The following is a 12,609-nucleotide window of genomic DNA, read 5'->3' on the forward strand; positions in this document are numbered from 1 at the left end:
CGGGTATTATTTTTCAGGTTCTGGCAGAAAAGAATAATTAAGGTAACCATAAAGGGTGCTTTTATTGGAGACCATTTGCACCTAGCGTTTCTTATGATTAATCGTAACAGAGGCCAATCTTACCCTCAGCAAGGCACTTGCTTGTAAACAGACACACGTGAAGGAGCTCTTGTTAATAATAACAGCAAACCTTAGTATTGTTGAAGTTTCAATGTTTTGAAAGTATGCCAATGAGTACTTCTGACATCATATTACTTACTGATGACTAGAAATTAGTATTTTTAAAATTTGTTCTATTTTCAGATGTGCATAAAGTAGAAAAGGTACTTCTTTCAAATATGAAAACTGGAATTTTCTTCCTCTAAAAAAATCATAATGCCAGTCAGATATTTTCTTCAAATATATGACTTCATAAATTATTATATAATCCTTAGAATACTGATTAAAGAATTATCGAAAATGCTGTATTATCAAGTATATATTTATAAGAACATTATATTAGTCCTTAATCTTTCAATATGATAGATAATTTGTATTTATCTTTGAACCAGTTAAAAATAAAAGCAGGAAAAAAAAAATGTGTGTTCTTCCAAAACCAGTAGTCATTTAGTAAAATCTATTAACATTATTTTTTAAAATATACATTATACAATCCACTGTGGCAATCGCCATTGTTTGACCCGCCCCTTGCAGAGCAGGCTGACCCATTCATCCTAGTTGTTCTTTGTATAGTTGTTCACATTCCCCTTGCCTTTCTGTTGCATAAATTATTCAAACTAAATAAAAGGAACTCAAAATAGTGAAAAAGGAAGAATATCAGAATGTAAGGAGAAAATACCTAAGGACCAGAAGCAAAAGAGAGGTGAGTTTTGTAACTAAAGTTGAAGAAAAAAAAACCAACAATGTAAAGGAATTCAGTTACACCAGTGGAAAAAGGGCTAAAACATAAAGTAAAATGGAAATAAGTGTCAGAGAAAATAGGAGAAAATGCAGACAAAAGAATGACGCATCTACAGAAAAGACAAGAAATGAAAATCCGTAAGACAGCACAGAGAGACAGTAGAGCTATCTGGTGGGTGGGTGGGAATGACACAACACAGCAGTAGGCCAGGAAAGGCCAGGAGAGCATCTTAAATCACTTTACCGGTGGTACCTCTCATTCACCCAGTTTACTTTATTTCATTATTCGTTATTTTAACCCACAGCTGAGCACAGTATAAGTTTGTTTTGCTTCTCCTTCTGAGTTCACTGAAAACCTCAACTAGTATTTCAAGTTACACCAGGTTATGCCTACCACTTAGCGCCTTCAAGATTTTAAGGGGGGGAAATAATCATTCCTGTAAGATTCCATTCTTTAACGTTTAACTCCTCACCAAACGCCCCTCTTCAGACTCTGGCCTTGCACCACTGCTTTCTGTTTTCCTTCCTCGAGCAGGTCAGTAAAAATCAGAGAAAAAATGTTATGACCCTTGCATAGTTAAATACAGACCAGTCATCCCACAAGTTCACCCATCAGGGATGAATTCTGCCTGAGGCCTGAAGGTGCAAATACAGACTTACGGGATGGAGGAAAGGGCAGCAGGAGGGAGAGAAAGGGGCAAAGACAAAGTAGGCAAATAAAAGCAATGGCTAGATTTTAAATGCACAACCAACCAGAAACGACTAAAACTCATATTCTTATTTTACAGTTACATCAAATGAATAAAAGCAGAAAACACCATAGTTTTATTCTAACGTTGCAGAGAAACAGTAAACGCATGAAAAAAGAAAAATTGACTTCTGCTATGGCAAACATTTAAAAAAACTTACTAAACTCAATAGTAAGTTAACTACCTACATTCCTACGAATAACAGGTTCAAATCCCAGCAAAAAGTTAACAAATGACCTATCTGAATACCCATAAGCACAGAATTTGATCTGCGTTTTGGAATAGACACTCGGGCAATCAGACGACACACCTCGGCTACCAGCTGCAAGGTAGCTTCTGTGCCTTTCAGAACTTGTTCTCATGCCCCTGGCAGCTGATCGCTCCCCCTTTCTAAACCCTGCCCTTGAAAATATTGCATGTGCTTTGCCTCAGTGAGCTCCAAACTCTCTCCCAGGTGCGGCAGAGGCAAAACAGTGGGCAAAGGGCTCAGCCGCTGTGCAGAACCAGAAGGAGAGACGGGAGACGCTGATAATTAATATTGTCTGATACAATTCTGAAATCTCCCACCTTCTTGCCCTGCCCACCTCCACCCTCAAAGCTAGTCAGCTTTAAGCTCCATTCCTGGAAAGGAAGCTCAGCATGATGGTCTCAACCCACTTCATTTTCACGTCCTCCTCAAAACTGCTGCCCACAATTTCTAAGAAAAGTCAAAAGTGCGTCCTCCCCATAAGCTCCAACACAACAGCCTCTCTCAGGAGAAATGGCTCAATGAAGAACTCCAGTTTTCCTGGAAGGCAAAATCCTCAGTCCCTACCCTTCTCATTCTCAGAAGGCAGTGGTCAGGTCTTGGGTGTCACAGATAACGGTTACTTCAAATTCAGATTTTGGTAGTGATGGTAGCTGGTAATCCACAAAGATAAGGGCTTCCACTTCTTTTATGCATGATACATTGTGTGCTTGGGTAATCTTACTTTGGGTTTAAAAAAATAACAGCTAAAAACTATTTTTTAAAATACTAAATAAGCCGTAACTCTTTTTCCTTCTTTGGACATTTTATGATCTCATCTATCCATCACCTCACAAACATTTTTAAGAACACCTAGACCATGAAAGTTAAACAAACACGACCTACCATGGCATGTCAAGGTATGGTCAGAAAACTCAAGCCCATTCAAAATGACAACTTTTTCTATTACTGTTTAACTGAAGTGACATATGTGACTCTTGGTTTAAAGAGTCACACTCTACACACTCGGGATGACTCCTTACAAATGACTGTACTCCTAGGCCAGTTCTTTTTGTAATTCTCTCAGAAGCTGCCCTTGGTATCCTTAAATGCACTCTGAAACTTTGGTATCACCTTCATTACGATGTGCTCTGTGCACATTCTCGGACGCTGCAATGCCCATACTAAGGCAACACATCACAGAAGTTGGCAGCAATGCTATCAGCAAGAATTTGGCTTCAGAATCAGAAGTGATTCATCATACATTCTAGCAGCAGAAAAACAACACACTGCTATTTTAATCCCTTGGTGCTTTCAAGAATCAAAAAACAGTAAAATAATTAAAGCAACAAAAATCATATCTGCTGTAAGGTTTGTAAAAACGTTATTCACTTTTGAGAGTTTTCAATGAAATCACTCAGGAAACGACAGACTACTTACCTTATTTCGTATTACTTATTACAATGACAAATCAAGTTTTGACTTAACCCAATTTCAGGAGAAAACAGGTAGTCCAAACTTCTGCAAAGTAGCATACTGAAATTCTAAGTGTAGAAAAACAAACTTCTCATTTGCATTAGTAAATAAAATCTCTCCTAGTGTTTCAAAAGTAATACACTTCTTTCATTTTCTCTCTCCATTTTTCAGAGTACTCTAAAGTCTAAATGAATGAGTGTGCTACTGTCTCTGTCACGACCAAGCAGAGAAACCTGATACTGTGGGTGACTTATTCAGAACAACCCCCTTTTTTAGAGATAGTTATATAATAATATAATACCATAATAAATACTACTGGTCTAATGTAATAATGGAACTCGCTTATGTCCTAACGCTCTATTTAATAAACATGAAAGAAATCTCTATCCTGGGTCATTCTAACTTCCTGAGAACACAGTACGTTGATAAGTCACTAGAATTATCAACCAGCGTTTCTATAGAACTATCCAGGTATATCTAAGGTTTACTGCAAACTTTAAAAAAAAAAAAAAAAGCTACTCTGTCGTTGCGACCAAGTATTCAGGGCCAGACGGGGAGACTGATCAAGAACTCCATCCAGTGCTCTCTTTCGGGGACCCCTACCTTTTCCAACACTTCTTCTGTCTCCTTTCGTTTCCGTTTTCGGGGTCTCCTGTTCACTCGGACCCATTTGGCGACCTGAAGTTCAAAAACCACAGGGCATTTTAAACACAGAACGACGGGTCCTGCGGGCCGCCCCTCAGCGTGAGAAACAAACGATCGACAGCCTCGCGACATAGCCTTCCTCGGCTTCACCTGGGGGAGCCACAGGCACCCTTCGGGGCTCGCGGGGCCGCCTCAGCGCAGGGGGCCCTCGGGTCTGCGGCGAGCCGAGGCCGCGACCTTCGCCCCGGCCGCTCCCTCCGTTATCGGCCCGATTTGCCGCCCCCGCGCCGGTGGGAGCCAGAGCCCCCGAACGAGGGCCATCTTACCCACCGCTGCCACGCGACGCAGCCGACCGGGGTCTCCGCGCCAGGGATGCAACGCGCGACCCACCGCCCGGGGAGGGAGGGAGCCCAAGGACCGCGCCGCCCGCACTCACCTCGGCGCTCACTTGCCGCACGAGCCCGCACTCCGCCCCGGCCAGGCGCTCCCTCTGCAGCGGCTGCGGGGGAAGGGGACAGAGTCAAGTTTTTCCCGAGAGCCGCCCCAGCCTCCCTCCCCCGCGCCCCACCAACTCGGCGCGCCAACCCCGTACCTCGCCCGCGGTAGGTGAAGGTGGGAGCCTGGCGCCGGAACCCGCGCCCAGGGCCGTCCGCCCCGCCGGCCCGCCGGAGAGCGGGGAACGCTCGAGGCCCGCAACACCTAAGGCACAGCGCGGGCGGCGGGCGAGCGCGGGGCCCGGGCGGCGGCGCGGGCGGCGGGCGGGCGCTGGGCGGGGGCGGGGCCTGCCTTAAAGGTATAGGCGGCCGCGCCGCCCTCCCCGCAGGTCGCCTCCGCCCCCACCCCCGCCGGCGCTCCGCCTGTGTTATTGTTCTCTTCGCAAACATCTTTCTTCCCCTCCCTGCGTCCTGCCCGCGCCCTCCCACGCGCGGGCCGATCCCCGGCGCGCGCACTTACCTTTCCAGCCCACAAGCCTGCGGGACCCCGGGTACCGCGAAAGGGCTTCTTGACCGCGGTGGGAGCAGAATTGCTGCCCGCCGGCAGGCGAAAAGGCTTAGCGGCAAAAGCTCCCTCAACCCCGCGGCCAGCCTGAACTCGCCCTTCGGGTCAGAAACCTAAGTGTCCAGATGGCCTTCGCGGAGGGAAAGGAACTTTCCTAATGGAGTTTTCTCTGGGAATGGATTAGACGCCATTGAGTTGATCTTTTTCAGTGGCCCCTCCGGACTCCGGGGCGGTGGCAGGTGACCTCCTGGGGGAGAAGCCGCGAGCGCGTGAAAGGCGAACCCGGGGCTCCGCCCGCGCGTCGCGGGAGCTAACGCGCTCTGGGTGAGCCCGGCCGGCGCCGCGCTTGCCCGGCCTGTGGACCCCTCCAAAGCGACTAGCAGAATTTAAGAAAGGGTCAATACGTCTTCATAAATAGGGGTAAACTTTCCACTCAGTTTATAAAAGTGTGAGATACCCTCAGTCTTTTCCGCCGACCCCCAAAAGGCTTTCTTTCCATCCTCATCAGAAGTGGGCTGAACCAGCCTGGGGGGTGAGTGCTTTGGGAGAAGAGTCGGGTCGCACTCGCGTTTGCTGATGTTGACCATTCCTTTAACTTTATCGCATTTCTTTAAAGAAAATCTGTCTTGCCCTCTCTTTATTGCTACTCCATCCTTCTTTCAAGATCAAAAGCTTTAGATCAAAGCCAAGATCAAACTCACTACTTTAAATAGAAGCAACTTTGCCATGGAGTATTTTACACAAAGGGGAGCTTCTTAATGGAGACATCAGAGTGGAAAACTTTATTTTATCCCTTCATCCCAGATTCATAACTGGACTAACTTAAAATTACATTGATGATGCACTTCTGTTTCCTAAAACAAACAACAGGACTGCTCAAACGGGAGATTCTTGACTTGGTGTTTGTGTTAACAGGAATTAAAAAAAAAAAAAAAACCCTATGTAGAGTTAAATCAACATATTAACCGGTATTAGCTAAGTGCTATGAAATGCATGCTCGTTTGCTAAAGATTTTTTCTAGGTGTTATCGAATCTTTTTATATATAATGTACAACCATCGCATACAATTTTTTTACTGTAAACGAAATGCACAAAAATAGATAGTCTTTCAAGCCTCAAATGCACATCAATATAGGCAGGTTAAAATTACAAATGATGAAGTGGATTATGTAATTGCAGAGCTGCTTAATTTTAAATGGAAATAAAACTTTGAACTATTTAAGCTTCTCTGCTACTAATAACAGTTCCAGAATCAATAGAAATCTATCACTGACTGACATTTCCCTTTACCCACTAGAATTTTTTTTCTTGGGAATTCACCATGTCTAAGATTCCCTGATACAAACAGTTCAATATTGATGTACAGTGCCATGCCTAAATGTACCTCTCTTAAGTGTCCTCTTTGTTGATTTAGCAACAATTTAAAAACATGTCTTAGAAGAAACAAAAACCAAAGTAAATTCCAACAATCCAGCAGCAGGAAGAAAGATAACTATTGCAAATTAAACCTTACACAGACTTCTATGAAAATCTGCTGTTACAGCTGGGTAGTTAGTACTTGAAAGCTTTTTCCCCTTATAATTTTCATCTGGTTGTGGTCTCAAATACACACACACACACACACACACACACACACACACACACACACACACAAGATTGTTCCTCATTCTAAAAATCCCTTTGAGCCAGTGGAAAGATCTTAAGAACTGAGACCTGGGAACACCATCTCGGTGCCATTGACAGTCTCCTTTCTTGCTAGCACCCAGTTCACAGAGAATCTAACGGTTTCTGGCACAAGCTGAGCAAGAAAACATCCTACTGTTACTCTGCTCTTCTAGGACTCTGAGTGGGTAGCAAAAGCTGTGGTCCATTCTAAGTGCCTACTAACTTGTCTCCTTGTTTGTCCTCTTGCCCCCCAAACCCACCCCCTCAATCTTTCTTCTCCACAAAGAAACCAGAATGGTATTTACAAAGGTAGTTCAAATGGTATCACTTTGCTTTACTGAGAATGCATTTCCTTCTCTTTTTTGCCTGGCTGGCTCCTACTTATTCTCTAGTGCTGGGCTTAAACAACACTTCCCCAGAAAGGTCTTCCTCACTCCCCAATCCAAATTATGTCATCCCACTGTGTTTTCCTGTTTATTTCCTTGAAAGTAATTATCTTTTATAGATATTTAAATTTTTTATTTTTATTATTTTTAAAATAATTTTTAAAATAATTATTTATTTTTGGCTGCGTTGGGTCCATTGCTGCAAGCGGGCTTTCTCTAGTTGCAGGGAGCGGGGCCTACTCTTTGTTGTGGTGCGCGGGCTTCTCATTGCACTGGCCTCTCTCGTTGTGGAGCACTGGCTCTAGGGAGCGCGGGCTTCAGTAGTTGTGGCTCGTGGACTCTAGAGCACAGGCTCAGTAGTTGTGGCATGCGGGCTTAATTGCTTCGCGGCATGTGGGATCTTCCCGGACCAGGGCTCGAACCCGTGTCCCCTGCATTGGCAGACAGATTCTTAACCACTGCGCCACCAGGGAAGCCCTAAAATGTTTTATTTTTATTGAGACATTATTTTTTAGAAAAATTTGTGCAGATAGCACAGAATTCCCATGTGCCAACATAACCCACAGTTTCCTTTATTATTAATTTCTTGCATCAGTGCCAGGAATTTGTTACAATTAATGAACCAATATTTGATACATTATTAAGTAAAGTCCATAGTTTACATTCGGGTTCACTCTTGTGTTATACAGTTCTATTATAACTATTTTTTATTAATTTATCAAATATCTATTTCCCCAACTGGATTTTAAGGTCCAGGAAGAAAGAGATTGTGTCCCTTCTGTTCCTGATTTTTGTCCAGTCACTAAAAACACTGCCTGGCACATAGTAGATGCTCAATAAATGTGTTAAGTAAGTGAATGGAAGGATAGAGGAATAAATGACTGAATAAATGGCATATGAAATTTCATGGGGGAAAATCTTAAGAAGAAGATATTTCTAATTAACTCCTGCTCTACTAAAATATCTTAATTTGTAAAGAGCACAGAATTATACATTTTTAAAAAGGAGACACCATGGGTTTTCAGTTACATTGCCAGGGTACTTCTAAAATGACCTTTTTTAAAAAATAAAATAGAAATGGGAAATAAAAGTTCCTAATTCCCTCATATATTATTCACTAAAATTGTATCCCAAAGTGGTGGTAGGAGCTGAATTTAATCTGGAATGAAATATTAACATATTTCATGACCCTGGAAAAGTATTAATTCTCTTTGAGCATGTTCAATATAACCTCAACACGTTTCTCCTTTTGTCCACCTAAATCTACCTTTCTTCATCAGGGGACCCCAGTGAAGGACCCCAGTGAAACTTGAAGAAGACGACTTTTTAAAAAATTGAATTCTGTAGCTGGGGATGAATACTCTAATAACTGTCTTTGAAAATGTGGTGAAAGCACTTTAAAGCTATCTTTTAAAAACAGATGTCTTCTATTTTAATTATATCTTTAAAAATGGCTTGTCTAGTAGAGATGCAAGTTTTTTTTTTAAAAAAAATGTTTTAAGAAACTTTCTTGTCAAAGCAGTTTATAACAGCTGAAGACAATTTCAGAAGCTGAGGGAAATGCCATTGCTTTTAAAATAAAAGCATTACTTAACCTAGTGGCTGGAGATTACTTTTGGAGGGAAAATCCTTTTTCTGTTTTCTTTTTTTAGTGGAGAGGAAGTAACTCCTTGAAATGACTCCTTTCACTGGAAAATGACAGTGATACAAATTTCATATTGTTAATATGGATGTGTGCCTCTGCTTGGTGATGAGGTACAGTCCAGAGGAATGAGAAGCAGCAGCATGCCTTCCTAGGCAACCAGAAGGCTGAAAGGGCTAATGAGGGAAGCCCTTTAATTAGACCGAACAGCTTCAGATGGCAAATTATACTCCCTTATGCACAGCAGAGGGAAAACTATCCACTATAAGAAGTCAAAAGACTTTTTAATACCAAACAAGGTAGAAAGGTCCAGAAGCTTTTGCTGGCTTCAGAAGGGCTCTATAGCCAACATATATTCAGGGTAAATTAGAAGGTAAGAGTCTACACATGTCTGGAAATAAAATCAAGGTTAGTTCAGGTTGCAAATAATAACAAGCAAGGAGTAGGGGCAAAGTTAGCCAATGTTTATGTCTTTAAATTTTGCTCTTTCATTTTAAAATGTAACATTCCTTTATGATATCTTTATATTTGACTTATTTGACTTTAGAAAAATTATAATTTGTATTATTGCCCATTTTGTCTGTATGTTAGAATGAATGCCTAATTTCTTTCTGAAGAAGATTTTGGCCCTGCCAAATGAACTTCTCAGTGGAAGTCCTTATAAAGCATAGTTTTCAAAAAAGGAAATCCATCCCACACTTGCTTCGCAGTGACCTGGCTGACAGAATCTCTCCTCTTAGTAACCATAACCCTGAACTCACTGTTGCTCAAAAACTTTTACAGAGCTTGCCTGAGGTAGCGTGCTCAGTTCTTCCATTTCTTGATCCCCTCTGAAAATCTGATGAAGCATTTGCTATCAACTACTGGCTCCCCAGAGAAAAATACACCAAGGTGCACAGCCACCCAACACACCAATTGTCAGGAGGTTCACAGAGTTTGCGGATACCAAAACTCCTGCCCAGGAAAGTCTAAGATTTTCTTGGGTTAAGGCAGACCACCTCACAGCTGGTGCAGGATGCATCTTACTGGTGCTCTGGGACATTCCTTTTATCGCATTACATTCTGGGAAGAAGCCATCAACCTTTATTGAGGTGCATTATGAAAAACAACCCATAAAATCCATCACAGTGTTTACTGTAAGGATGGTTTTAGATGGTTGTTTATTATATTAAATAGTAATTTTCTGTGAGGACCCATAGGAAAAACTTCCCCGTAGTATCAACATCAGGAATAGCTGGACTTAGGCAACTGGTTTGTTTTACCTCATGAACACTGCAAATTGATCCTTTTTCCTTCTTCTAGAAAGCTCTGTGACCCTACATCAAGCCAAGTATAGGAACTTCAGGGGGTACATATTGTATGCTAATGTAATTCCTGGCCCCATCTTATTTTCCTAACGTTATTTTCACATTGCTTCAGTTTTCTTATTTTAATTTACTTTTATCATGCTATATTTTGCTTTCTAAGAGTTTGCTTAACTCTCTTTTGAACAAGGAGGAGTATAAATAAATAAAAATATTCTGGGTTTATTTTTTCTTTCTTTAAATTTCTTTTTCTCTTTTGGAGGGAGGAAGGGGGTCTGAAAAAAATTTTATGGTTCTAGTATTTCGCTCCATTAACACTTAGAAGTGAAGTATAGAAGGTAAGGACTTATGATTATACCCTATTTATAAAATTTGAGGAAAAGAACTGTTAAAAAAATAAAGCCCGAAAGAAATATAATACTATACAAACATCACAGAGGACTAATATAAAAATGTTAACCAACCAAGTATTTTATCACTTTTGATATCAAAACCAGAGGAACATATAGACGGGTTATTCACTTAACAAACACATTGAGTTTGCCTACTGCAAAACAGAGCACTAGACTTTGTGAACACAAAGATGAATAAGACACCATCCCTGTCCTCAGGAGACTAGTATGACCAGGCGGTAAGGCGGCATGGTATAAAGAGTGCGCAGACAGCCTGTCTGGGTTTGAATCCAGGCTCTGCCACATATTAGCTGTCTGACCTCTTTAAGCCTCTTTCTCATAGAGTTGTGAAGATCAAATGACACATGCGATGTGCTTACAAGAGAAGGCAGTTGTTACTTATCAAAAGTGTAGACTACCGGAACTAAGAAGCAACACAACGTCACTAGAAGCTGGAGGAAAGTGACCTGAAGACAAAAAAAAGTGCTGAAGTACTACATATATCAGAGACCGTGGAACCTCAGAACTGGTAGAAAGAACCAGAGTGGCCAGTTTTGTACAAGATTAAGTTTACAAAGCACTTCCACATATAGACTGTTCTGTTTGTTTCTCATACTGTCCCATCTTCAGGATGAAGAGACTGAGTCTCAGGGAAGTATAATGCTTTTAATATCTCATACTGTGTGGCCCTTAGACCTCCTGGCTGGAAACGTAGTGTTCTTCCTACTCTAGCATGAGAGCTTAGGGAACATCTAGCCCGACTGTCTCGCTTTAAGATATTTGCTTATTATGTGGATCAGATCAACCATACATTAAAACACAGCCCGTAAAATATAATCCCATACCATAAAGGTCTATTGAAACAGACATTTTAGAAAACAGGTATAAGTATATCCTCCTCAATCCCCATATGACTGCAGTTCTTTACAGGCACTTAACATTCTTGGACACTATAATCTTAAAGAGTTTCACAGGTGAAATATAAAATTATGGAGGTGTGGTTTTAGATCAGTTGTTGCCAACCCCTGACTGCTCATTAGAATCACCAGGAGGGTTTACAAATCCTAGTGCCCAGGAGGCACTCCAGACCACTTAGATTCACATCTTCGAAAGTGGGCCCCAGGCATCAGTCAGTTTACAAGTCCCCCCCTCCCCGACCAGGGATTCCAATGGGCAGCCTGTGTTGAGAACCACTGGTTTGGATCATTTTAATGATGACCCATCTCTAATAGGTTACTATGAAGAAATTCCAGGCGTTTGAGAGACATCTAAATTTCAAGGTCAATGCCACAGAGGACAGCCACCTATTGTGTTCTATTACAATAAGTCCCTTTGGGCAGATGGCAGACACAAAGCTGGACAGGATGGGCTGTCAGGCTGACCTAGGGTAGCATTTCCTATAGCTTACTCTTAGGGATAAACTTCAGGGCAAGATTACTTAAGCGTGCCTGTGTGCACGCACACACACACACACACACACACACACACACAACACACACACACAAGAACTAAAAAGAAGTGGAAATGGAAGATCTCAACACTACCCAGAAGGAAGGCAAGAATGGATGGATATTTGACTGTCTAGAGTTTTTTCCAGGTTCCTGGTTAATATGATTCTGGATCCTGACTGAAAGAGCATAGATCCTCGTCTTCAGGGACCCTGATTTTAGTGCTGACCTGGAATTCTGTATACATGAGGTGGTATTTCCCACTCCTCCCCCGTGAACAATGCTCTAATTATGTTGATGGCTGCCACACATTCCCTGGAAACAAGCATTTTGCATTTGGAAGATTGCTGGCTAGGATTAGGGGACAGTGGCTACCAATGGAAAAGGCCCTTTGCTGCGTGCAAAAGCTACTGTTTCACGCAGAAGGCAACCCGGGTAGCTTGAGTCTTGGGTACCGTGCTCTAACCAAATGGGCTTCCTTGTTCAGGAAAGACACACTACATCAATGCTACAGGGAAACTACTCTGGCAAAATGCCTTATATTATTTACTTATTATTAATTATTATTAATCCCAATCAGGGATTGAACCCGGGCTCCGGCAGTGAAAGTGCCAAGTCCTAACCAGTGGACCACCAGGGGATTCCCGTGATATTAGTCACTAATTTAAAACACAAACCTATATGTTAACATTTCACTAGCTTGAAAAGCAAATACTCACGTCTGGGTCCCTTTGGTTATTCCCTAAACTGGAATGGGTGTGGTATCTGTAAGTGTGT

General features: G+C 42.1%; 1 protein-coding gene across 1 annotated transcript in view; it reads right to left on the reverse strand.

Moving 5' to 3' along the window:
* AOPEP (aminopeptidase O (putative)) overlaps positions 1-12,609 on the reverse strand; it is a 359,010-nt gene that overhangs the window by 79,346 nt on the left and 267,055 nt on the right. The window contains exons 12-13 of the mRNA XM_079927637.1: positions 4,433-4,495; positions 3,955-4,029 (exon numbers count right to left, since the gene is read on the reverse strand). Of these exons, the coding sequence (XP_079783763.1) occupies positions 3,955-4,029; positions 4,433-4,495 (138 nt within the window). The remainder of the gene's footprint in view (positions 1-3,954; positions 4,030-4,432; positions 4,496-12,609) is intronic.

Source organism: Stenella coeruleoalba, assembly GCF_951394435.1.
Source record: "Stenella coeruleoalba genome assembly, chromosome: 7".
In the NCBI taxonomy this organism is placed as follows: Eukaryota; Metazoa; Chordata; class Mammalia; order Artiodactyla; family Delphinidae; genus Stenella; species Stenella coeruleoalba.